The 27,433-nt window shown below is 44.8% G+C and overlaps 1 protein-coding gene across 11 annotated transcripts in view; it reads left to right on the top strand.

Annotated features, from left to right (window-relative positions):
* The window catches only part of TENM4 (teneurin transmembrane protein 4), a 1,625,418-nt gene that overhangs the window by 1,504,851 nt on the left and 93,134 nt on the right, over window positions 1-27,433 (top strand). For all 11 annotated transcript variants that reach the window (XM_062639041.1, XM_062639042.1, XM_062639047.1 and 8 more), the window contains 2 exons: window positions 4,959-5,105; window positions 20,864-21,080. In XM_062639041.1, coding sequence (XP_062495025.1) covers window positions 4,959-5,105; window positions 20,864-21,080 — 364 coding nt within the window. The remainder of the gene's footprint in view (window positions 1-4,958; window positions 5,106-20,863; window positions 21,081-27,433) is intronic.

Genomic DNA, 27,433 nt, shown 5'->3' with positions numbered 1-27,433 from the left:
TTTGCTCCTCCCCTTCAGTCCTACAGAACTTCTGCAGGTCACTTCCTGACTGTTCCCTCAAGCTCCAAGTATTTGTGTCCTCACATGTTGCATTCAGGCATGTCCTAGCTGTTTTGGAGCTCAACCTCCATCTGTTGGGTCTTGCTAGAGCATCCATCAGCCCTTTCCTAGTGACGATGGAGGAAAGATAATAGCCTTATCTTTTAAGTCCAATTTCAAGTGGCAATGAGGCTTGGCTTGAAGAAAATCCCATTGAACCTTGTTTATAATTGAACTAATTAGAGGCCTTAACTGTACAGATCATTAAGAGCAGATTATTTTGCCAACAGCTTTAAAATGGCAGGATGATTTCTTACTCTGCTGACAGTCTCCTTCGACTCTGATACTCTTTTCTTGTCTAGTTCAAAAATCACTTCTATATTGCTTCCCTGCTCTGTATTATCTCTTGCATGGCAGACCTGAAATCCTTGGGAATGTCCGCCACTATTATCATCTTTCAGCAGCACTTTCATGTGCATCAATTGGAAACCCACATAAAGAGTACCCCCTGCACTGCTTCAAAAAGCTCTATTCATGTATTTAATTCCCTTAGTCACCCAAATACAGTTAACAAACAGGAATAATGAATCATTAGTGCCTCTAGCTATGAGAAATCAGGGCTGCAAGATTATGGCGGTGTAAATCTGTGAGGATTAAGCCATCCCACTGTGCTGGTACTCAGGAACACTTTGGAGACAAGGTGATTTTTTGCTTTATTCCCCAGCATGGGGGAAAAGAGAGGATCAAGTTTATTTGTGTTGTCTTTTTGTCATGTGCTTTGAAGTGCACTGTTTGTGGACTGGGGAATACTGTACGTTCCTACTGCTGTAGTGTCAGTGATGGGCAGTCTTTATGCAGTGAAAAAATGGCAGCACATATAGGTTCATTCTTCTAGATACATTGGCTTACATGTCCATGTTACCATCTACCTTTCTGAAAGTACTCATATAGCTGCGGGTTAGTTGTGTTGTTTTCTATCAATGGTTTCCTTTCTCATTACTACTGGAAACTGTCTTCTTTCCTCTCAAACCCATGACACAGAAGAGGTACAGCTTAATCCTCACATCACTGATACTTGGTAATGGAATGGTTAATTGCTGAAAACTTTTATGGTCATGAATATGTGAAGAAGAGTTTATCTCATTAGGAAGCAGCTCTTTCTGACTCCTTGGAAGAGATTTATCTCATTAGGAACCAGAGATGTCTTTTTCCTTTGTGGGATGGGTAAATTTACATTCTAGACTTGAAAGATGCCCAGACAGTGGAGTATGAAATTACAAGTGGGACTTATCCTCCTTTAGGTATCTACAGCATTAGATGCTTGTATCTCATCGAGCACCCTGGATACCCTTAATAGTCAAGAAGAGGAATGCATGCTTTGGGAATACATAATCCCATGAGATACCCCCTCTCTTCTGTCTCTCCTCTCCTGACTGACGCTTTTCCCGTCTGCTTTCTCGGATGCTTGACTTTGTTTCTCTAGGCCCAGATCAAGTCCAAGAAAGTCCATTCAAATACTCTCAAACACATCTCATTTAGACAATGAATTGCACACAAAATTCATAGTTATAGGACTGAATGGGGTCTCCTCAGTTAGAGTCCAGTCTTTGCTGTAAAGGGTAACCACTTTGTGTAAAACTTTGTATAGATGCACTACACTCTATGGATAGGTAAGTGTGGGTTCTTCTCCTTAGTACTCCTACTGGGAAGCTACTCCATAACTTTATTCCTTTGATCCTGGCAGATTATTTATTTCACTTTCTATTTTCAAGCCAGAATTTATTCATGTTTGGTTTCTGCCCGTTTGTTCTTATTCCAGCATTATTCTCTTTAGCTTAAATAGCTGTTTTCCCTTCTCACTCTTTATCCACGCCATGAATTTGTGGAACACAATCAGAGTCTTTTCAGTCTTTGCTGTGCTAGAGTGTACACATCAAGGTTTCTTATTTCCTCAGGTGCAGAAGGTGCCTCATCCAAATTATATCAGCTATTTTGTACCACTCCAAATTCCTCCTTTCCTAAGTCTGGGAGTGTGGAGCACATGAAATTCCATGAATTCCTGATTTTTACAGGTGTATTAGTTTTTCCTTGTACTTTCTGGGCACTCTTCGCATGAGACAATTGAAGATCATTTGCTTTTATCAGTCTCAAGCAAGTGATCGATCACTACAGTATCATTTCTGTCTACTAATGTTAGATCTTTGCCTTTGACATCTTTGTTCCAAAGATTAGGAAATGCAAAATATAATTGAAACGAAAAACTATAACATGGAATCCCACTTTTCCTTCTGAATTGTCATCATATGAAACCTCATAGGCTAACTTAAACCATTTCTGGGTTTCCATCTATTCCTGCGTGGCTTGGAACCAAACCCAGGAGAACCAAACCCAGGATACTTTTTGTCTTTAGCTCCCATCAGGAACTTCTAAAACCTATCTTCTTCCCATTGCAGAAAATAAAGAGCCTGCTTTAGGAATTAAACATACTTTTGGGGTTAAAATCTAATGGTATCCAACCCTTGTTTTCTTATCCTACAGTGGTGTCTTCAACTTCTCATCCCTCAACTCTGTGTTTCTCATTGCTCTCCTGTCCAGGTCAACACCGCAGCATCATTGCCAGGAGTTTCCAGAACAACTGCTGCATAAAAAAAACTTTATAGGATGAGCTATAAAGAGTCCACAAGCAGTAAAACATGAGGTGTGCTCAGTGATGATGCTCTAATGGATCCATGCAGGATACCCTTGGAGTGAGATTTCTTCAGAGGTTTTTTCTCTAGGCAAATTTAGGCAGATTTATAAGGATGGGATAAAAGTCCTATTGATACCATAAGGATGGTCCCATCCAAACTATATTTATCTAGTCCAAAGAGGGATTACCTCCCTAGCGAAGTAATTTTAGCAAGTTACTTTAAGAAGTAATACACTTCTTTTTCTCCCTGCCCATGGCAAAGGGTTGGAATTAGATGGTCTTAAGGTCCTTTCTAACCATTCTAGGATTCTATGATTCTTCCTCTCTCATTCTCCAAAACAAGCTTGTCCTGAAAGGCAACAGACACATCAATTAACTCTAGTATAGAAAAAGATCAGATTAAATAGTTAAACGTTTGGCACTGCTGTAAGTAACTGAAGGCAGGGTATCAAAATGGAGAATTTCAAGTAGCCTCACCTATAAATAGCTCTCCTGTAGTGTATAAATACAAATATAGTGTATAAATATCAGAGTACATGCAGGCATGCTCACACATACCCACACACTGTGTGGCCCCCCAAGAATACACACTTAAAAATGAATATAGAAATACTGAAAATTAAATGAAAATACTCAAATACAGCAAATATGTTTGCAAATTAAAAACTTAAGATCCTCTTAAAGGACTTTTCCCTTACCACCTTTGTTCCCTTTTCCATTTACCTCCTGTTAATCTGTCACTTGTTAGTAAAACACCCCTAGAAAAGCTGTTAAGTTCACCCTGAAAGCATCCTTTAGTTGCAAGTCATTTCTGAATGGTGTTTCCCCAGTGCAGGACACACCATGATGTGATGTGCTCTACATGCTGCCCTGCCACTTCCATGGGCAGACCCTCATGTGTCAGGCAGTCAACCAGATGCTACGCCTCTTCATCGTCATGTTGTAACCCATCAGGACAGGAGAAGTCCTTGTTGTTCACACGCTTTCACAAGCAAAACCTGTCTTGCAAAGCTGGAGAAACTCATAACTACGTGGCAGGATGCACAACACATGTCTAAATAGAGAGGGCCTTAAAGCAGGGCTCAGGAAGACTGAATTGTGTTCCTGCTATAATCAGTCCTGCTGAGTGACCTTCGCTCCGTTGCACTTCAGTTTCCTGAGCTGTAAAATGCATCTTACATTTCTGATGGTTTCTTGGTAAATATTTCTGAGCTCTGCAGGTAAAAACCCCCCAGAAGTGTATAAGCAGCCTCCCTCCCACCACTACTTACTGTGGAAAGTGCTGTCTTACTGGGGAAAGAAACAGGACAAGGATTCCGGCAGGAGATCATCAGATGAGAAATCAAACCCTCATGAGCAGACTAGGAGATAGGATTCGTCCCCCTTGAGTTTTATCACCCATAAAATAAGCGCCTGCCTCTGTGCTGGGCTCTCTCTAGTCACTGGGGAGAAATGGCTGTTTTCCTCAGCTCATTGGTATTGGCATCCAACACATCCAAAGAGGCTGATGCCATGGGACAATCTGTTTCTCTGCTGACTACAGAGAGTTGAGGGTGTCTCTGTTATTGATTAATTGTGACCAGATGAGATGAATCCCACCCAAAATGACTACAGTGGAGAAACTGAGTGTTTTCCAAATGTTTTCTGCCTTCGCTTTCCAGCTGGCTTTGACTGCTCACCAGTCTGAGATCTCAGTATTGCTGGGAGCCAGCTCCTTTATCCCCCTGGGTGCTGGGAGCTTTAACCCCACATGCAATTTAGGTAACCCCAACTCTTGGTCTTCTATAGCAAATGCTTTGAGAGACTCAGAGAGCAAGGTGGGTTTTATAACCAGTGGAGCAAGAAAATCTCATTGCCTTCCAGAAGCTCACCATTCCAGGTGAGCCAGGTTGGAGCCTGAGTAACCTGCTCTAGTGGAAGGTGTACCTGCCCATAGCAGGGGGTTGGAACTGGATGATCTTAAGGTCCTTTCTGACCCAAACCACTCTATGATTCCATGATTCCTTTGGTCTAAGTAGTGAGGCTGTGCTGTGAGGACCTCCGGGGAGAGCCAGCAGCAGCAGCAGCTCATTGAGTGGTCACCACCATCCTGATAGGTTGGAAGACACCAAGTGAGAGCAGAGAAAAAACAAACAGAAGGCAAAGGCAAAGTGCTGTTTGCTTAGCCCCTCTCCAGGCTGTTTGCTTTGTCTTTGCTGTGCATTTGAACATGTGGCTCTTTGCCTTGCAGAGGGATGCCCTGGCTTGTGCAACGGCAACGGCAGATGCACTCTGGACATGAATGGCTGGCACTGCGTCTGCCAGCTGGGATGGAGAGGAGCGGGATGCGACACCTCCATGGAGACGGCGTGTGGAGATGGGAAAGACAACGATGGAGGTAGGATGTGAGCACATGCGACGTGTCAGGCTCCACAGAGCCTGCAGAGCTCATCCAGTGAGCAGTCAGCTGGGCTTGATGCTGCAGGGCAGATTGGGTTTTGACAGCTGGTGGGGAACAGACAGTGAAGCCTGCCAGGCTGACTCAGCCAGAGTGGATTTGAATTCAAATGGAATGGATCCGGGGTGCCAGGGCTGAAAGGGGATGTTTGTTTATCCTCAAATCAAGTCCATATACCAGAGAGCAAGCAGAGGCTATGTACACATCACCCCACCCCAGATGAGTGGCTCAGCAGTGATACAATGGGACCACCTCAGACAGCCTACATCCCTGCCTGTCCAAATGGCCTCACTGCCTGAGGTTTTCATCAAGGCTCCCCAGTAAGTCACCACGGACTTGGGGTGGATGTTTTGCAGAAACTTAGAGGCTTTTGGTGACTGATCCCCATGCCCACAAGCCATCCAATCCCTCTTGAGCCATGTTTTATTGATTACAGTTCCATATATAATGATGTCAGGCATGTGAATAATAGCTCTGCGTAATGCAAACTTAATATTCAGGGTTATCTCATTACAAAGGAAAACCTGGTGCAGTGTGAAGGTTTGAATTAAAGGGCAGGAGATGAGATATTAAATTTAAGGCATAAGGGAGACTGCATAATTTGTTTTGTTGTCACTCAGCAAAAGGCTTTGTAAACCACAAGTCTGGGCCAGGACCCAGACTGTGAAGTGGAGACTGCCTTTTGCAAGCCTCTGTTTTATCATATTCACAAGAACAGTACAGCTACAACAAATAGCCAAGCCAAGACTGTGATTATCTGCTTCACAGCAACTGGGATTCTGATTGAATATTTAAAATACTTCTGCACATCTGGCATGGCAAATGGACCAAATTATCCCTTTAGAAAAGATGGGGAAAAAAATGGAGAACCATACAAAGAGTGCACACTCTAAAACAAAGATTGCTTTTTGCCTCACATGAAACCGAGCATCACGGTACTTCTCTTTCCTATTTGCAGCTGACACAGGGCAGCAATAAAGTTCATCACATCAGATGTGTAAAAATATGGTAAACAGAGCCAAGGATAATCCCAGTTTCCATGGAAAAAAAATAGCCAACACAAATCCTGTGGAGCTTTTAGAAACAGAGAAGGAAGGAGTAATAACATGCAGTGCAGAACACAACTGTGTAACATCACAAAGAGCATGGCCACATGCTGAGTAGGCTGCTGGAACACCATCTCCTTGTATCTCCTGATTCAAGGTGCTAACTTTAGAACCAGGTTACCTTCACCTTGAAACAAGCTGTTTGTCACCTTGCCATTGCAGGACAGCAGATGTAGACAGGAGAGACAAAAGGCATCAATGTGTTTACAAGTTAGAGCACATCAGCTGCTAACTTGCATTTGATGAGCTCGTGGGGAGCAGTGGTATATGCAGAGCAACTGATAGGTTGTAATGAGTTGCCTTGTGACAGCTTTTTCATGTGTCAGAGGCCACAAATGAGTGTTGACTTCACTCTTAGTACACTAAAACTAGTACATGTACATGGTGTGCATTACAGCTTACAGATAACCCATCACACACTGTTATTCCTTTGATTTTGCTACATCAGTGCTAAGGACTCTCCTCAGATGAAAAGTGAAACAGTGGAAAACACCTTCTTGACTTGATTTTTCTCAATCATTTGTGAGCTCAAATCTAGAACTTCAACCCCTGAGATGCAGGGGCATCAGCAGTGGTGAGGCATTTCTGCTCTGAAGCCTGAGTTCCCTGTGGATCACAGGGATTTGAACATAGTTACATGGTCTTGTGAAGAAAGGCTGCTTCTGGACCTGTTTCCTAGTTTTTATGCTGATTTCTATAGCAAGACAGCTAAAGACATTTGTAGAACATCCATAGGATAATTTATATATATAACTGGATAACTCCAGCACTTATCCAGTTACCCACCCACTCAACACAGTTCTAATTACATCGGGTTGCTCAAGGTGGTGTCCAGTCAACTGCTGAACACCTCCAAAGATGGATATGCCTCCTCTCTGCACAACCTGCTTTAGTATATGGCCATCCTGATAGTAATAATTCTCCTCCTAATATCTAATAATAGTTTTCCATGTTCCAACTTAATGTCTGTTGCCTTATGTCCAGCGCCATCTGAGGAACCTGGAGTACCCGAGCTGGCTTTTTGCTTCCCCTTCACGTTAACTTGGATCTCTAGTAGAGCATATATATGTTTCATGTGTGACAGCAGCTATCCAAAGGGAACTCAAACAACACTGGTCACCTGTGTTTAGAACTGAGCCCATATTTAATGCAGCCACTTTGTCACCACGAACATTACACCCTGAGAAACTGCTGTGCTTCAAAGTGCACTGAAGAGATGGAGGCCTGAAGAGCCTCTTAAAAGAGCATGTAGCATGTGTATGAGCACTATAATTTCTCTCTCTTGAGGGATCCTGTCACAGTTTCTGGAGTGATGCATGCTCAGGGCTGGAGAAAGGTGGGTTTTTTTGGTTCCCTGTAAAGGATTACAGGGCTATTGCCAAATTTGTCTTTGCACGCACATGAATGCAGGCAGTGGAGATGGTAGTCCTTTCATGAAGCTTTAGAAGTCAACCATCTGAGCTAGTCACTGTCAGCAGAGAGGAACAGATTTAGGGCATTCATCCCTCTGAGCTATTTCAGGTATTACCTTGTAGGTCCCTACTTTTGGTGGATGACTGCTGCCCTTCAAGTCACTTTCTGCTCAGAGCAGCATCTCTTGAAGCTGAGACACAGCTATGGGGGGAGCTTCACCCTGCCTGAGCTCATGGGAAGCTGGCTCCCGCGCTGTGGTATCGAGTGTCTGCTAATCAAGATCCCTGCAGCCGGAAATTCCTCAGGATAATGGGAGCTGAAGCCAGAATCTTTTTCATGAACCCAGCCTAATCATACCCTGAGGGACACGGGTCCCAAATTACAGGGTGTGTTTGCCTCTTCAATCTGGAGCTTTCTCAGACAAACAATAACAAGCTGAGCACAAGTCACTGGGGCAGAGATGCAGTGAAACGTAATCTCTGTTCGGCTTAGAAAAGAGATGGCTTGGAAAGCAGGTCCCTCTTCACACACCAGTGTCATTTCTCAAAGCCAGCACTTAGGTTTCACACCCAAGGCCACTTTATTTACACTTTTAAACACAAAGCTCATCAACTTGAAAGGAGTCGTAGCAGGTAACTGAGTGTAGGTGATTATCCAGTATCGGACAAGGAAAAACAGTGCAGTGAGAGAGCTTGGCCACTCTGGGTGAAAGGAGAGGATTTTGCACGTTTGACCTATGAGGCCACCTGTATTACCAGAAATGGGAGGTGTTTCCTTAAAAGAAGCTGAGAAAAGTGGTTCTTGCCTCTCTTTGGCAGAAAATAACCTCTCTAATTCATGGCTGCAAACACTCGCTACCTGAAAGCAGGGCTCTCAGCCCACACTGAGTGCTCTGACGTGCTTGAAGAATCAGAAGTTTGAAGGTTTAAAAGACCAAGGAAATTATCCTCTGTGACAAGTCCTAGAAGTGGAGTTAAGGGCATTTGACAAAGCCTCGAGAAGAAGCTGATATTCTATAGCCTATGTATGGGTTCCATTTCATTTAGGAACATAGTGTATGGGAATAACAGGGGAGAAGAGGAGAGGATATTCTTCACAGCAAAGCTGTGTTAACCATCTTTACTCATGGGAAATTATCTAACTGATTCCCTCCATATTGTGAGCCAGAGAGTTGGCAAATTCCCCATTTCACTCTCTGGATACGCTAGAATGTCCTGAAACCATGGGAGAATTACAGGTATAAAGCAAATTGCTCTTTTGGTCTAAAGGTTCTGTCTGATCAACACAGGAACTTCACTTGAGGGCCTCTGTTATTGTTTTGGGCTTTTCCAGAGGAGCCAATTCTTCCAGGTAGGGTAAAGCTGGTTCTTTGGGAGATGGAACCGACCGCATCCTTCATTTCCTGCTTTGAACAATTCCAGTTGCTGAATAACTCCTAAACTCTGCCTCTGGTGAATCTACACTTGTGAAAGGCAAGAGTCTTTCTCAGGTGAAAAATATGTCTGGAATATGAATGTTCCTGCTACTATCTAAACTTCAGATTCATTGGAGGTTGATGTTCTGTTGTCTGCTGTTCTCTGCTGCCTCTTCCCAGTTTAAACACATCCAAAGGCTTGTATTAGTGATTAATGCAGGATAATTTGGATAGATAGACAGGTGGATGGATAAATAGGTAGGTAGATGGATAGATAGATAGGTGGATAGAGAGATAGATGATAAATAGATAACCTTCCCAGTCAAATAATGCTGGCCTATCCTAATGTATATTACATAGAAGTATAGGAGCTTCATTTCTCTGTCACCTAGTCAAGGATCTTTGGGATTGAAGAAAATAAGCCATCTGTTCCTTTTTTCTGCAGGAATTGTACTAGTGAAGCTTCTACCCCTCAGTTTCTATCTCATTCATCACAGCTACATGCAATGCTTTTAGCCTAGCATGAGCACAGGGTTCCAATGTACACGTAGGCCCATTTTGCCTTTGCAGGTTTAAACTGTGCTACACCAGATGCTACCCAAGACCTAGCAAGTGGAGCAGTGCTGATGCTTTCCTTCTCTCCATCCTCCTGGGCCAGAACAACTAAATGCTGCCTTAGTCTTCCAACCCTGGAGCAGTGAGCAGGTCAGAGGCACCAGGGCACTGCCCAAGGAATTTTGGCCTTTCCTTGCAGCCCTGAGTATTATTGCTGCCACTAAAAAACCAACTCTCACTTCAAGGATGATGTAATTCAGGACTGGATTCAATGTAGTTTGTTTAACTGTACCATAGCCCATTGGCACAACTCCACAGAGTAATCATGGCTTGGAAGGGACCTTAAAGTTCATCCAGTTCCAGCCCCCTTCCATGGGCAGGGACCCCTTCCACTAGAGCAGCTTGCTCCAAGCCCCTGTGTCCAACCTGGCCTTGAAGACTGCCAGGGATGGGGCAGCCACAGCTTCTCTGGGCACCCTGTGCCAGCGCCTCAGCACCCTCACAGGGAAGAGCTTCTGCCTAAGAGCTCATCTCAGTCTCCCCTCTGGCAGGTTAAAGCCATTCCCCTTGGCCTGGCCCTACAGGCCCTTGTCCAAAGCCCCTCTCCAGCTTTCCTGCAGCCCCTTTAGGCACTGGAGCTGCTCTCAGGTCTCCCCTTCAGGAGCCTTCTCTTCTCCAGGCTGACCCAGCCCAGCTCTCTCAGCCTGGCTCCAGAGCAGAGCTGCTCCAGCCCTCGCAGCATCTCCATGGCCTCCTCTGGACTCGCTCCAGCAGCTCCACATCCCTCTTGTGCTGCTGCCCCAGAGCTGGATGCAGGCCTACAGGACTCACGAGTCCATCATGTCTTACTTGCCCCATTCAAGGATCAGGTCGTGCTTGTAGGAAGGTGAAGCCTTGCACAATGCTTTGGGTCAGCACCATTTCAAATCCTTTGGCAAGAGAAGTGCTGGCACTGCTCACTGGCCTTCTTAACACCCATGCGTCCACCATCTGTCCACCACACGCCAAATAACATGTTTGAGAGTTGGCAGGAGCCTGCATTGCTCTTTGCCAGTTCTTAGGGTTACACCTGAGGGTAATGTCAGCATTCTAAAAGGACTTGCAAAGAATCCAGGAGAACCCCAGCACGCAAACCTTTGGCTTTGCAACTGCTGGAGCTGCAGGCAAGGTGGTGGGCTGCTTTTTGTATCTTCCTTTTCTTTGTTCACACTGCAAGGCTTTTATAGCCCGAGAGCATTGTCTCCTGGGCATGGTGTGGGAGCTGCCTGCTTCCTTGAAACCATAAAGAATGATGCATTAATGTGCTAGCTACAGGTATAAAGGGAAGTGTTGAGATCTGAATGCACCTGGGTAAACAGCCATCATAAATTAGCATTTACCATCACAGATAGAGCCAGGCAAACAGCAGGATCATCTTGGAGGAACCAGCAAGCACTGCGAAGCCTGCTGTACCTGGGAAGACTGGATAGCTGGTTTAATTTGTTATAAATCACCCAGCTTCTCTTCCTCTGTTTTATGATGACTGTTGCTCAACCTTTCCTCAAGCAAGAGAACAAAATGACTGGTTCACATCTTCAGGTTTCAGCTCTTTGCTGGTTCTCTGTTGGATAGTAACATTTGGGGATCACCTGCTGCAGGCTGTTAGCACTCTCAGGAGGGTAGTGTGAACCTATGTGTCACAGCATCGAGAAGCAGGTGTAGTTGGTTGTGCCATTAGACAGGATGATGGGTTGTGATCTGAGGGTCTAAGCAGTGGTTATGGGTTGTCTTTACAGCTCGGGAGAGTTCCTGGTACTTCTGACTAGTCCTTAATGAAATGCTTTTGATTAATAGATGAAGAAAGAAACCATGAAAGTCTTCTCTGTGTTGTAGGAAACCTACCACTGTCTGCTGAACTGAGGGAAGTTACTCCTGGGAAGGAAGCAGCGCTGGTGTATGAGATGTAACAAAAGGTGGCATGAACCACCTTCAGAAAATGGGCTTGGACATGCATTTCACAAAGCATTTCTGCACCTGAAAAGATGCATAAGCAGAGTTTTGGCACCAGTGCTCAAAGGAGGAACTCAGGGAAGCTCTACCAGACCTCCTTTAGCACCCGAAGCAAACTCTTGCCTCTTTGGGCAGAAAGTCTCCTTAGAAACCTAAGGTTTCACCCTGATCTCAGGGTGCGTAGACTGCATGACCAGATTCCTCTTGACCAGAATTTGAGAAACAAGCCTCTAGCTGAGCCATCTGAGCCCGCTTTCCAAGCTGTGCTCAGATGATGGCTTGAATTGCCTTGGATTCAGTCAATAGAAACCATGGTAGGGTAGGGTGGTCTTTTCAGCAGTAGCTTAGCACTTGCCAGGAAAGTGAGAGACCTTGAGATGAGGATATGTCAGCTGCTGATGTGTGAACCCATTGCTCTCACTAAACATTTCTAAGCTCTGAGTCCCTTTCTCTCAGAGGAATCACTTTTGAGAGGTGTTTTGGCTCAGATTCAGGTACAACCATTGCACGACCATTGACCAGGTTAAGCCGCCCTCTCCTCTGTGCTGGGTAGGGCCCTCACATGCCTTGCTCAGCTTCATGAATTTCACTCGAAACACCAGTTTCCTGCTTTCTGCTCTGCTTTGCTGGCTGTGCAACGTGTAATTCCCTTTAAGAGCCTGCCTGGAGAAAGGAAGAAACCCATGAAGCCAGCTGAATCAACTGTATGCTCCAGAGCAGTGATGAGCTGGAGGATGCTGTGAACTTGTAGACTCTAAACACGTTATTATAGCTCTGCTTTATGCCCAACTAGTGGTGATTATCATGTGCTTTCTGTCATTTCCTCCTTCCACTTCCCTTCTTCTTCACTTCAGATGCTTTTTGAACAAGAATGTGGCTCTGGATTAGTATAAACCTTTTGCAGAGTATTTCTCTAGTGCCTGGCACTGCAGAGCTCTGCTGCTGCACTAAAGCCCAAGGAATCCTGTAATTCAAATACATGATTGCTATTACATCTGACTATATTATTTGGAACTTGCAAACATATGCTGAGCACTTAGGGAAAGACGTGAGGGTAATTCCTTTCCCAGGCAGCCAGCACTCTCATTTAAGCAGGATACAACCAGGGAGAACCTTATTCAGGCAAAATCAAAACAGAGCAGGTGGGATAAGAAAGAGCGAAGAGAACATTAATCAGCCCCATGATCACAGGGGCTTTTGTTCCTTACTCTGGTTTCCCTTTGATTCCTTACAGTGGGGCCGAAAGCTGCAACTCTTTTGTTGACTAGGTAAAATTGTTCTCTGTGAAGCACTGGAGTAAAGCCTATATATTCCCCAAACCTAATTGAATTGAGTGTCGGTCCTCAGCTTGGGGCACAGCATCATTACTCCTGTAAAGCTCCATCAGCACAAGCATTCTTTTGAATAATAACTTGCTTTTTGTACAAAAGCACTGAGCCATTCCTTTAGTCTCTGTTTCACCAGTCTAGACTAGAGCTGGAAGGGTAAAACCTGTTTTTCTCTATGGTAAGACTAACATTTTGTTAGCTTTACCTTTGAGCATCTTCATCAGACCTCAGAGCAGCTTCCAGTATCTGAAGGGGGCCTACAAGGATGCTGGAGAGGGACCATAGTGATAGGACAGGGGGTGATGGGTTCAAACTGAAACAGGGTAAGTTCAGGTTGGATATAAGGAAGAAGCTCTTCCCTGTGAGAGTGCTGAGGCACTGGCACAGGGTGTCCAGAGAAGTAGCAAATGCTCCATCCCTGGCAGTGTTCAAGACCAGGTTTGACAGAGCCTTGGGTGACATGGTTTAGTGTGAGGTGTCCCTGCCCGTGGCAGGGGGGTTGGAACTGGATGATCTTAAGGTCCTTTCTAACCCAAACCATTCTGTGATTCTATGATTCAATGATTTTAAACCCTTCCCATTCAAACTCTCCCAGTAATACATCTAAAAACATCACAGAACAAGACAGTGCCCCCAGAAAAAGTGATAATGTTGTCTGGTGAATGACACAGAAAATGAAAGATAAGAACTGGATGAGGTGAGACACAATTAATTGTACAATTGGTGCATTTTATGCTTTCACTGGCAGTGAAAGACAATAAGGTTTTATTGTTATTTATTATTAAGGTAAATGCTCCATCCCTGGCAGTGTTCAAGGCCAGGCTGAGCAGAGCCTTGGTGGTCTAGTGTGAGGCGTCCTGCCCATGGCAGGGGGTTGGAACTGGGTGATGTTAAGGTCCTTTCCAGCCCTAACTATTCTGTGATTCTATGATTTTCTTTCTAGCTTTGCTTTGCCTTGTACAGTTCCTCACAGAGGCTCTTCCCCCTGCAGTCAGTAGCAAAAAGTCTCCTGATCTTTAGCAGGAGCATTCCTTGAGTTTGTCATCCAAGATTTTCCCTAATAAGGCTCCTTAGACTGACCTCCTCCTGTCTGTCTGTGTGTCCACAGCTCCTCATGTCCACAGGATGCTCTCTGTGTACCAACAGCTCCATCCCTGCCTGTGGCTTGCTTGTCCCAGCCTGACACTTGACATGCAGCACCTGCCAAAGTCTGCTTAAACACGTAATAACACCTCTGGCTGAAGACTGTTTGCATTCTGTTGTTGCTGTTAGCATGAGGGATTTCTATTGCAGCATCCATAATTCCGTAGCAATGCTCAATTATTCAGTCTAAGATACTGCCCATTAAATCAGGCAACACAATTGTGGGGCCAGGAAAAGCCACAGCTCATTTGAAATTTTATTAGCTCTTGGCTGCTCTTGTTTTTTTGCAGAAGTTGCCTCTCAAAACCAGCCCTTTGCTGCTGTGCAGAACTCTCAGCCTTGACACCTTGCTGCTGCTGCGTGGTGGTGGGTGAGGGACTCAGAAGCTGAAGTACATGGGGCTTGAAAGAGGAATGAGACTGCAGTGGGATTTATGAGCACTTTGCAGCCAGCAAGTGCAGCAGCAAGCTGAGGAATGCAGGGACAGCAGCCCTATTATGTTGAAGAGTAGTTCTTTTGCAGGACAGTAGTGGCTGTGAACACAACAATTAGTTTTGATTCTGAGGAGGGAACGCATCATGCATTTCATCATAGTTTAGAGGTGAGCCAAGAGATCTGCAATAGGAGTTCAATAGGAGATTTTCCTATCAGTTTTTCCTGTCAGTTAGTGGCTGGTTGTGTGTGCTAGGATCTTAAACCGTTCCTAGCAAAAGAGGCTTTCATAGAAGCTGGAGTTTCTGGGTGTAAAGGCTGGTGGGCAAGGAAGACAGTCACAAACCCCTTTAGTTACTCAATGCCCTGGTGGGAAGGAGCATGTCCCGTTTAACCGATCCCCAGGCGGCTGTGGTGCTTTCCAAACCAAGCCTGTTCTGCCATGACACACCTGCAACAGGCTCAGTTTTGGGGCTCAGATCCTGCTAGGGACCCCTTCCACTGGGGCAGCTTGCTCCAAGCCCCTGTGGCCAACCTGGCCTTGAACACTGCCAGGGATGGGGCAGCCACTGCTTCTCTGGGCACCCTGTGTCAGCGCCTCAGCACCCTCACAGGGAAGAGCTTCTGCCTAATGTCTAATCTAAATCTTCCTTCTGTCATCTTAAAGCCAAGATCAAGGTTCTACTCCAAGAAGGCACAGGTGACTATTGCTTAGTCCATTCCACGAAGCAATGCTTGTATAGAGAACAGCCTGAAAATACATTGGCAGATGCAGATCTTTAATGAGAATTATGGTTATGTCATTGGGTTTTCTTGGCTCTTCAGAGCTCTTTGCAACTGTTCTTCCCTGTGTGGGTGCTGAGGCACTGGCACAGGGTGCCCAGAGAAGCTGTGGCTGCCCCATCCCTGGCAGTGTTCAAGGCCAGGTTGGACACAGGGGCTTGGAGCAAGCTGCTCTAGTGAAAGGTGTCCCTGCCCACAGCAGAGAGTTGAAACTGGATGAGCTTTAAGGTCCCTTCCAACACAAACCAGTCTGGGATTCTATGATTTCATCCACAAGATACAAGCTAGATGCAACAATCCCAAAGTAAACCTCACTGTCTTGTAATACGGAGCACAGATTATCTGATCAAAGTGGACTTGCTCCCCTAAAAAGTAATGTTGTCTGAGTAAATTGGAGCTGCTTTATCCTCAGTGGCAGAAATGGAACATTTTCTGCTGAGCCCAGCTCCTTCTCCTTCATGTCTGTCCCTCTCTGAAGGGAATGAGTCAGGGCTCACAAGATGACCTCCAGAGGACCCATCCAGCATTCCTTACTCTATGATGACATGAGTCTTGGTGAAAGATGCAAACCATTGATCCCATTATTTACCAGATGCGGCAGTGTCTTGCCAATGGCTCCCTTTTCACAAGGCACTGATATGATTCACCCCATGGTAACTCTGAGATTGCAGAAGGTATTTATTTCATGGCTTTATACAAAGAAAGTGTGACAAAAGAGCTTTATTTTTGGCAGGACTGCCTAAAGGACACGTGTGTCTATAGAGGATGCATAAAGCATCCTAAAGATGTGAAAACTCTTATTCCATGGAAATAATAAGGAACACAAGAGGTGGTTTAAAATCTGGCTCAGTGACAGGTCTTCAAATTAATTTGTTAGCTGAAAGGCACCCACGATTGTTTCTGAAGGGATTCCTTGGAACTGGTTGTTGTATCCAACCCTATTCAGCATTTTCAGCATTATCTTTAAATGTAGTTTAAATGTCTCTTGGTAAAAGCTTCAGGTCACCCAGAGCTTGATACGGTGGTGAACAGTGTACCTGGATCATTGGGATACAGTGACCTGACTCACATCAAGACAAGGTGACAATCAAACCTAATGTGTCTTAATGCAGCAAAATGCAAGATAATACCCCTGAGAGCCAGGAAAGCACGTTCTGCTTATGGGGTGTGAGACTCTTGAGAAGCAATGACTCAGAACAGGATTTAGAGGTCACTGGAGATCATTGTCTCAACATGAGTTCTCAGTGCAAGCCTGTTGCTGAAAGGCTATGGTGAACCTTAGAACTATAAAACACCCAAAGTTGGGATGTGATCTCTCTCTTCTGTACCCAGTATTGCTGCTGCCACAGTTCTGTGTCCAGTGTTGGTGCCCACACATCCCAAATGATGTGAAATTACTGGAAAGGGATCAAAGGATGGTACACACAATATCCAGCCACTGGAAAATAGACCTTATGATGGGAAGCTTAATCTTCCTCAGCTGTTCAGAGAAAAGGTTTGGAATGGGTTGCTGCTCTGTGCAGAGGGACTTGCACATGGAAAGACATCTGAGCATGCAGGGCAGAAGAAAACATCAGTAACCTTGCAGATAAAGGCAAACCAAGTTCCAGTGGTGGGCTATTGGAGTTAGCGAAATTCAACCTTGAAATCAGATGCAGTTTCCTAGCAGTAATTAAGCATTTGAGTAGCTTTCCAGAGGAAGTGGTGGACTCACTGTAATCAGCTGTCTTTGATATATGAGACATCTTTCTAAAAGACAGGCTTTCATTCAGTTCTTGGGGGAAAAGAAACGAACAGCCTGTGTATATAAGAGGTCAGACAAGCTGATCATAGTAGCCTGTTTGACCTTAAAGCATATGAATCACTGTAATCCCTCTAAGCAAGACTTTAAACCTTGCATGGAGATATTTCAGCAGCACATTTGTTCTCTGCTCTGAAGAGCCATGGACATATTATGGCTGTAAGTAGCATAAGGGAGCTGCCCTTTTGAAAACCCAGAGCTGTATCAATGTGTCCATAACTAAGAACTTACAGTGCTGTATATCTGTACTCTTGGAGCTACCGGAGTTAGGAATCCTCACGTGGATCGTGGACCTCTATGGCTTTGCTGCTGCAAAACTTGGGGTGCAGAAGCTGTGGTCCACGTTCACCTCTTTCAGTTACCTCTCTCTGAAATATGTGCAGTGGTTCCTAAGGAAAATTCACCTTTATGCTTCATACATTTCAAAGGTGTTTTGCATTGCGACCTCATGTTGTTCTGTGAGATCGTACCTTGCTGTATTCTCCTTCCCATGTTTGTTTTTGTCTATTTGGACTATTAAAACAGGAGGTTTATTTTGCTCTGATGTTATTTTCTATTAATCCACGCAGCTCCCTGAACACTCACTCTTCATGGGCAGGGAGCTTCTTACTAATGTCACTTTATCCTCACTCTTCTGATGCATCCAGCGAGAGATCTCAGGGCATGAGAAGTCATAGCTGTGGCTGTCTCCTTATAATTCACTGTAAGGCACCAATTGTTTCACTTGTGGACCATACAAGAAGAAAACAATATTCAGATGGAGACATCACTATTTATGATCCGGTTTGTAGCTTAACTCTTGTTGTTCTACATGGCTCAGACAAAAATGGCCTTCACATTTTCTAAGCTGAAGAAATGCTTTGCCCTGAAACTGCTATTGGTGTTAGAGGGAGTTGAATAGCTAAACCCCATTTGAGCTCTTGAGGACCTTAATGACTTTAAGATGTCCCTGCCCATGGCAGGGGGAGACACTAGGTGATCTTAAGGTCTTTTCCAACCGTAACTGTTCTATGATTCTATGATTCTGTGTCCATGACAAACCTCTTTGGTGTAATTACCCTCAAGAGTATCTGAAGGAAGTTACAAGGATGCTGGAGAGGGACTCTTTATCAGGAACTGTAGTGATAGGACAAGGGGTGATGGGTTCAAACTGAAACAGGGGAAGTTCAGGTTAGACATAAGGAAGAAGTTCTTTACTGTGAGGGTGCTGAGGTGCTGTCACAGGGTGCCCAGAGAAGTGGTGAATGCTCCATCCCTGGAAGTGTTCAAGGCCAGGTTGGACAGAGCCTTGGGTGACATGGATTAGTGTGAGGTGTCCCTTCCCATGGCAGGGGGGTTGGAACTGGATGATCTTAAGGTCCTTTCCAACCCAAACCATTCTATGATTCTATGAACTTACTCCTTCCAGGCCTGAAACACATCAGTTGAAAGTCTTATCTTCAGATGAGTCCCACCTATACATTCCTTCAGCATTCCCACCTATACAAAACCTTGTGCTGTGCATCTGCTCTTCGAACATTTACCTCCTGTTTCCTGCAAAGACAACATTTTCTTGCTGTCTTGCAGCTTCAGGTCCCAAAACACGTTTCCAATATAAAAGGCAGGGTAATGAAGAGCTATGGTACAGCTGGTTTGCCATCCCCTCAGTATAGTGTGTGTCTGTAGCCTTAGAAAACATTATTAATGTGTGGAGAAAATGACAACAATTCATCTTGCTTGAAGCTGGAGTCAATACAACAACAGGGCTGGCTTGTTGTTTCTTTTCCATTTCTTTTTCTATGGATAAGTATATTACATCTATGCTGGGTTTCATTCTGTGAACGCTCTCTCAAACTCCATCTGAGGTTTGACGTTACAGGATCCTACTGGCCTAATCATCTGCAGCAAGTCATATTTCTAATGGGCAAATAAAGCCATTTCATTATCCCCAGTCACCAAGAGGAAAGGCAGATGGGCAGGTTTTGTGCCCAAGATGAAACTTTGGGGGCAATTTTGCAGGGAGCTATAAAGAGGTATCAGAACAGAGGTGAGGATAACGGATGGGATTTCAAAAGCACTTTTGCTGGTCTAACACTGCTCCCATTGTCATTAATAGCAGGTGTAGAGCACTTGTGAAAATTACTCATTGTGTGTGAGTGTACATGACTCCATGGAGCAGATATTCATTGCATTTTGACCTCCACATAGACTGGAAGCTCTAGGATCACTGAACAGGCTTTTAGTTTAGTTTTTGGTGTATGGGTAACTATATGAACTGATGTTCCAGTGCTGTTTTATAACACTAAAGTCTTCCAAGAATGGAGCAGGTATAACTCAACAGAATCTAAGTCTATGGCACATAAGCCATCATAAGTACCAGATCAGATTCCCATCTTTATTTATATTAGGGTAAATTCAAAGTAGTGTCAGGAACATTAGTGAAAGCAGCTCTAATTCATACTGATGTAACTGGGATGAAACTGAAGCTCCCAACCTGTAATAATGCCAAATTGTCTTGCTGTTTCTTTGAAATTAAAAATACATCATCCTGACAACTCTAAATCTCATCCCACTTCAGGACAACCTACCTCTCAGGACAGTGTTGCTATCTCAGCCCATTCGTTTCTTGCCTCTGTGCTGACATGGTTAGTAGGATGCTGGGTGTAAAGGTGGTTTCTCTGATACATAGAGCTCCCAGCGGCTACACTGAGACCCAGCACTCATTTCACATAGGTGAACATGCCAATGCGAACAGCCACCACATGGTAACAATTTCCATTCACTGTCAAACTGTCTTGCTTGAACTGATGAGTTGGAAGTGAAGGGCTTCATATCCCATTACCCCGGAACAAAACCATCCAGTTCCCTTATCTGATTTAAAGGTCCATCTCTACTACATGCTAACAACCTCTATTTCTAAATGCCATGCTTCATCAAACTTCTTCTGAGCTTTTCTTTGGAATCCCTTTCCTGTCACTGCTTTTAACTAAGCTGTTGGCAATGAGCGGTGGCATCTCAAAATGCACTGGGGAATGCTGCTATGGTGCTGGGAGGGGAAGTACTACTGTCTATGCATCTGATACTTGACAGACATGAAACCCCTTGTTTTACTGGAGTACACTTAGTGAGCTTTTCTCACGTGTGTCCAATGCTATTATTGTTGTTATTATTAATTTAGTGCTGCTGAAAGTACAAGATTTATATCCTGAGAGTATGAAGTCATCTGTTTCTCTGTGTCTGCATGGAATAAATGTGACAGAAGCCAACAGAGATCAAACCTTCCCAGAGAAATCTCCCTTACTTTCTCATCTATCTAGCCAGAATCTTTAGTGGGTTTGTATGTATAGGTCTCTCTGTAGCAATGGTAGATACCATGGCTTTAATCACTCTTTATTCCAACTGCAACCGTGCTGAGGTGCTGGCACAGGGTGCCCAGAGAAGCTGTGGCTGCCCCATCCCTGGCAGTGTTCAAGGCCAGGTTGGACACAGGGGCTTGGAACAAGCTGCTCTAGTGGAAGGTGTCCCTGCCTGTGGGAACTTTAAGCTCCCTTCCAACCCAAACCAGTCTGGGATTCTATGGTATGGTGCAATGTGCCTGTGATTTATTTGGGACTTTAAGGGAGCATGCTTTACTCTGTGAAGGTGTAAATTCACATTTCTCTGTTGTGTGCATCGGAAAGAGATCGTGGAGCCTGAAGTTTACAACACCCACTGTTATTTACCACTGCTCTAAAATCTTCCTTCCCTTTCTGCAGATGGCCTGGTGGATTGCATGGACCCAGACTGCTGCTTGCAACCGCTGTGTCACATCAATGCGCTGTGCCTGGGCTCCCCGGACCCCCTGGATATCATCCAGGAGACACAAGCCCCCGTGTCCCAGCAGAGCTTGCATTCATTCTATGATCGAATCAAGTTCCTGATCGGCAAGGACAGCACTCATGTCATCCCAGGAGACAATCCTTTTGAAGGAGGGTGAGTGAATTTGGGGTTTGATTCAGTAAGAGATAAGGTGTAAACCACGTGGCCATTGTAAGACATGGAATGGCAGCAAGATCCAAAACACCAAAAGATGTCTAAGGGAAGTAGATATCTGAAGAATTCTGTCTCCTCATCTGCAGTGTCCTGGCAGCAGTTAAGACAAGATGTGTCTCCCAATGCATATGGGCAGTTGCATCTTTCCTTCTTTCTCTTATTTCAAGACATGAAAGCCACCCATTTAAGATGACTTTTCTGGTTCAAGTGACTGATAATTTCCAGAAGTATCTCATAACAGTAATGGCATACCCTCTTCCATTGACAGAGCCAAAATATAGGGAAACCAGAATGGTATTTACAATCTATAGTGTGACTCGTAGAGACCTCGAAAGAACTGAAGACAATCTGACAGACTAGGGAGGGCTATTGGAGTGATTTCCATTATAAGCAACCAACTCCAATATAGATTGGTTTTAATAGTGAGACGTTCTTTATCACTGTAATCACCATCAACAACAGGAAGTGGCAAAGGAACCTTACACAGGTCACTTCTGTGACTGCATCTCAGCCATTTAAGTACATGCCTGGCTGTCGGGGAGGTCATCTCTTTAAAATCATGTAGCAGGATGCCATAATACATACCCTGTGGTGTCAGATTCTTGGATCATTCAGTGTCGGCCCTGATTGTTGCCTTTTAGAAGTGATGACCCTGAGCCAGGAGGTGGTTCTTAGATTTGGGCTCCATTGAATTCCACCCAGTCATTAAAGGCTTACTTTCAGCTTTCCCACACACAGCACTGAATAAGTTGGTACTGAAAATGTACAAGCCTCATGTTTGTGTGGGTATTTATTTCAGCACTTGAATCTCAGAAGGTCTCTCAGGCTCTTCTGGGCCTGACCTAGTGCTTTTCCATGAAGGAACATCTCCAGCATCCCTTGGGTACTACCTCCTGTATGTCATTGTCCCCGGTGGTCCACAGGCTGAGCTCAGACATGAGCCACTTAGAAGCACACCAGTGTCAGGGAGCTGGCTTGATGTGATAGTTTCCCTGATTTGTCTTGCTGCCAAGCCCTTCAGGGTCCAAGAAAGCTGACAACAGTGATTCAGGCTAAGGCCAAACCCTCATTATGTCACAAGCTCTTCTTCTTCATCAGCATTCTGAAGGTTGCAGGTTCTGGATGCTGAAGAGTCCGGACTCCGGACTAAATGTTAGCACAGTGAATTCTCTGCTTTCGGTTGTTGTGATGTTGTTGCTGTAAAATCAGGCTTTGAATATAAAATAGAGTTACATAAACTGCTACAGGATTTACATCCAATCTGATGATAGATCTCTATGTAGGAAAGAATTACCAATCATCTGTAGATGTCCTGCTAAAAGGAAGATTCAGGATTCAAAAGGAGCACCTGCTACCAGAAATGTTTATCTGGCATATAGATTACTAGAGGGAGGGAATGGGAAGATTCAGATCAGTAGGAAAGGTTTTAATGATTGCTTTTCATTAACTGCAGTGGAACTAATAAATGGGGCTCCTTGCTCCATTAAGGTAACACAAAGAATTATACAGATAGGGATGATTTATGAGGTTGCCATTCTTAAAATACCAACATAGGGTGTATATCACTAAATATGGTCTACAAATATGTCACCTCAAGCTATGATTGTATTGCATTTCTCACATTAAATATCTTGACTCATCACAAGAGCAGTTGCAAATGGCACTGAAGGACCTCAACAGGAGGTGTGTTTTACCCCTGAGACAGCATCACAGCACATGCTCCAGGCTTACCAGTCTGTTGGGTTCCTAAAAATGACATTTGAGGATCTTAAAGCATGGTGTAAGTTCCTCTTAGTTCTTAAAGATCCTATGGGTCTGGATAAACTCAACCACTGCAAGTGGTTTCTGCTTACTTAGATCATAGACTATAGGATCATAGAATGGTTTGGGTTGGAAAGGACTTTAAGGTCATCCAGTTCCAACCCTCTGCCATGGGCAGGGACTTGGTTTCTCTTTGCAATTTCAGTTATCTGATTTCACCACCTAGAAGCTGAACCTCTGAAGAGATGTCTCTGACACCCTGCAAATGACACTGCTTCAGCAGAGGTCACACAATGACTGTTCTGTGGAGGAGCATGGGCTGGGACCATCCAGGACCCAGTTAGTCTGGGCAAATGAGACTGATTGTATTTGCATGTGTGGATATGCCCTTTGTTCAGTAGCGTTCTCACTGTTGAATCTCCTCCAGTTGCCTTTACAACAGACAGGTGATAGTATGCCTCTTATCCATGGAATTACTCAGTGTCTCCATAAAGATAACAGCCATTTCCATGTCTTCTTCCAGCTGCTGGCTTAATAGCTTGTCCCAACAGGAAGGAAAGCAGAAAATACTTTGTTCTGATGAAGGATTCCAGCACGCTGCCTTAGGATAACCCTGCCATTACTGCTGCTGATTCATGAATCTCCTTCTTGATGTAGGACTGTAGATTGCTGGGCATGGAACACCCTACACCTTTCTGTCCCAGTGCCATCACTCTCATGGAGTAGGACTGGAATTGAATCCAGGCCACTTGCTGGGAGCAGTCCCTCGTGAGCAGGCAACACAGAGGTGACGTGGACCTCTGCCTCCTGCACATCTGATGTCCTGCAGAGACACAGCCCCTGTGGCACAGACACACTCCTCATTCAGACCAGTAACCCCAGCCTGTTCCTCAGGGCTTTCCTAGGCCCTAGCTGCCTGGTTATCACCCCTGAGGGAACTACAGCACATTGGCATTCCTGTATGTCCAAAGCAGAAGTAGCAGCAGTGTGAAGAGGATGACTGCATTTCTATGCAATCTATTTTGTGGCCTTCAGAAACACAGCTTAGCTTCCCTTTAGAGAGAACAGCAGTGCAGATCACCTAATGGGGACAAATAAAAGAATGCCTCGTGACAGCTAGCCTTTGAGTGAATTTATTATTGAATTACACTCCAGCTTTTTAAGAACAAGCTGAGCTGACAAGCTCTCTCCCTACTGCAGAAGAAAAAGAAAGACAATGATAAATTGCCCTGATGGATAAAGGTAAAGACCTTGTCTCCTCCAAAATACCAGCAATTATATATTATTCATGTTTGGGAAGAAAAAATAATCATTGCCCATATTGAAATGAGTGTTTATGACGATAAAGCAAGTAGCTAAATTAAATTCTGGATGCACAGAATGTCTTTTCACATCATTTTGATGAACAGATAACAAGTACTCTTCTGCTACTTGATCGTTCTTGTATTGATTTTGAAACCACTTACTCTTGCTGTTTGCTTTGTATTTTTAAGCCATCCTTAGTTGTCCATCACCATAAGGAGCAGCACAAGCTGCAGTGGTGTCAAGTTGTTGACTTTCAAGTAGGACACCTGATATATTTGTGCCCTCTTGTGGGACAGTGTCAGGAAATTGCAAGAACAGGCTGAAGTCCTGCTCCACAAAGCCTTTTATATTAAGTATTGGCACAGTTAAAGAAAACCATGTGCAGAAATGGCATTTTTGGAAAAGAATGTAAGTAGGTGTGTTTTATACCCTTCCTTTTGGGACACATTGTGTATATAACATATGTATATGTAAAAAGCATGACCAGCAGGTCAAAGGAGGTGATCCTACCCCTCTACTCTGCTCTTGTGAGACCTCACCTGGAGCATTGTGTGCAGTTCTGGTGTCCTTAACATAAAAAGGACATGGAACTGTTGGAACAAGTCCAGAGGAGGTCACGAGGATGATCAGGGGACTGGAGCAGCTCCTGTATGAAGACAGGCTGAGGAAGTTGGGGCTGTTCAGCCTGGAGAAGAGAAGCTGCGTGTAGACCTCATAGCAGCCTTCCAGTATCTGAAGGGGGCCTATAGGGATGCTGGGGAGGGACTCTTCATTAGGGACTGTAGTGACAGGACAAGGGGTGATGGGTTCTAACTGAAACAGGGGAAGTTTAGATTGGATATAAGGAGGAAGTTCTTTATGTGAGGGTGGTGAGGCACTGGAATGGGTTGCCCAGGGAAGTTGTGAATGCTCCATCCCTGGCCGTGTTCAAGACCAGGTTGGACAGAGCCTTGGGTGCCATGGTTTAGTGTGAGGTGTCCCTGCCCATGGCAGGGGGGTTGGAACTTGATGAACTTAAGGTCCTTTCCAACCCTAACTATTCTATGATTCTATGTCGCTCCATGTCCCTGCATCCCCACTGTGTGCCCAGCTGTACAAAGTACTCTACTAATCCAGCTGGGGAGGGAATCACAGCGCTGTTAGATGCTGTTAGTGCACTCTTTTACTATAAATAAATAAATGGATGGGCTTTATTGTCAAACTGCAGCAACCCCAAGGCCCATCAAACCCAAAATTGTGAGTATTTATTGCAGCCAAAGAAAAACTAAGAGAATAAGGGAAGGTCCAGATGGCTTCCAGGCCTTCAAGAAAAGTGTGATTTGCATAGAATCTCAGACTGGTTTGTTTTGGAAGGGACCTTAAAGCTCATCCAGTTCCAACCCCCTGCCATGGGGAGGGACACCTTCCACTATTCCTTTTTAGCATGAGAAAGCCTACTTTAAAAGCTTACATTTGCAGCGTACAGGGCATATATATATAAATTATTTTTTTAGCCTTTTTCTTTTGATTTTAAACTATATAATATGGCATTACATCAGGTTAAAGTGATTATAAGTTGAACATAGAATTATTTCCATAGAATAAACTAATACAATATATGCAGCTACTTACATCCTCTTTGTGGAACACTTGGCCACAGAACCAAACCAGAGCTCCTATCCACTTTTACTGGCTCTTTCCCATAACACAGTTGTGTAATCATAATGTAATTAGATTCCCCTTTCACAAGTGGCAGTAGAAGGAGGTTCTGTTTACAGTCATTAGAAAAACTGGGGTCCAGCTTTTAACCAGCATTAAGAAAACCCTGGCTATTTATTACCAAGCACAAACTCTTGAGTAGAACCTTCCTGATGTGATTTGGATCAGGCAAAGCAGCTGATATAAATGCTCCATCTTCCTGTAGCTGGGATTAAAAGGTCTCAGGTGACACCTGTGTACCCAGGAGCTCTTTTAGAGTGCAGAAGGTAAACCTCAAGCCTTCAGACCTGCCAGGCAGTAAATCAAAGCTCCTGATGAGGTAAGTACCTCCTGCATTACACAGGTGCTGACACGCACGTTTGGGTTTAGGAGTTGAACTGCAGTGTCGATGCTGATGCGTTCTTTTGGAACTGGTGCATAGATATTTGCTTAATGATTATTCAATGTTCAAGGTACACTGCTCTGAAAAAAGAGCACCCACGTGCCCATTGTTGTACGTTACTCACTGATGGACGTGTCTGCTGTGATAAATAAGAGCTGAGTCAGTGGCTCCATTCAGTACGGGAACATCACTAAAAACTGCATGTCCTATTCGAGGGAAAGATTTGATTATTTCAGTGCTGCATAAGGTTTCTTCAAATTAAATACAGGCTCACTGTCACAATGGTGTTCATGTGGCACCATGGCTTTTGTTGAATCACAAAAGGAGAGGATGAAGTTCCTAAAGGAAGCCTGCAGGAAGGTCCTCTGGAGGAGGGAGAAGCAAAGGTGGCACTTTGAGGGGGCTTTCTGCCCCGAGCTCTTTGCTGCCTCACCTCTGCAGAGGTTTCCTGACCCCAGACCCCACTGGAGAGCTTGAGCACCCCTTGGCCAGCTCAGTCGAAAATCTCCTTTCCTTCTCCTATGGAGCCAGGCTGAGAGGGCTGGGCTGGGTCAGCCTGGAGAAGGGAAGGCTCCTGAAGAGGAGACCTGAGAGCAGCTCCAGTGCCTAAAGGGGCTGCAGGAAAGCTGCAGAGGGGCTTGGGACAAGGGCCTGTAGGGACAGGCCAAGGGGAATGGCTTTAACCTGCCCGAGGGGAGACTGAGCTGAGCTCTTAGGCAGAAGCTCTTCCCTGTGAGGGTGCTGAGGCGCTGGCACAGGGTGCCCAGAGAAGCTGTGGCTGCCCCATCCCTGGCAGTGTTCAAGGCCAGGTTGGACACAGGGGCTTGGAGCAAGCTGCTCTAGTGGAAGGTGTCCCTGCCCACAGCAGAGAGTTGAAACTGGATGGGCTTTAAGGTCCCTTCCAACCCAAACCAGTCTGGGATTCTGTGATGATTCAGTGACATTGAATTGCAGGAGAAACTGGTATGAGCTGATCCTGTTGGCTTTGTGCTGATGCAGCAAGGTTCTACCTTGCCAGACCAGCTTTGGGGCAGTCCCTTCCAGGTGCTGGTTGCTAAGTACAGTTTTCAGCCATTTCAGTATATCAAGAGGAGTCTGCCGTTTGAGTGTGACGTTTGCTTGCTAAATTGGTTAAAACCTCCTACAT

The sequence above is a fragment of the Pezoporus occidentalis genome, unplaced genomic scaffold (genome assembly GCF_034315485.1).
Source record: "Pezoporus occidentalis ecotype Australia unplaced genomic scaffold, CSIRO_AGI_Poc_V1 ctg6, whole genome shotgun sequence".
In the NCBI taxonomy this organism is placed as follows: Eukaryota; Metazoa; Chordata; class Aves; order Psittaciformes; family Psittacidae; genus Pezoporus; species Pezoporus occidentalis.
This window is presented reverse-complemented; position numbering and strand designations above follow the sequence as displayed.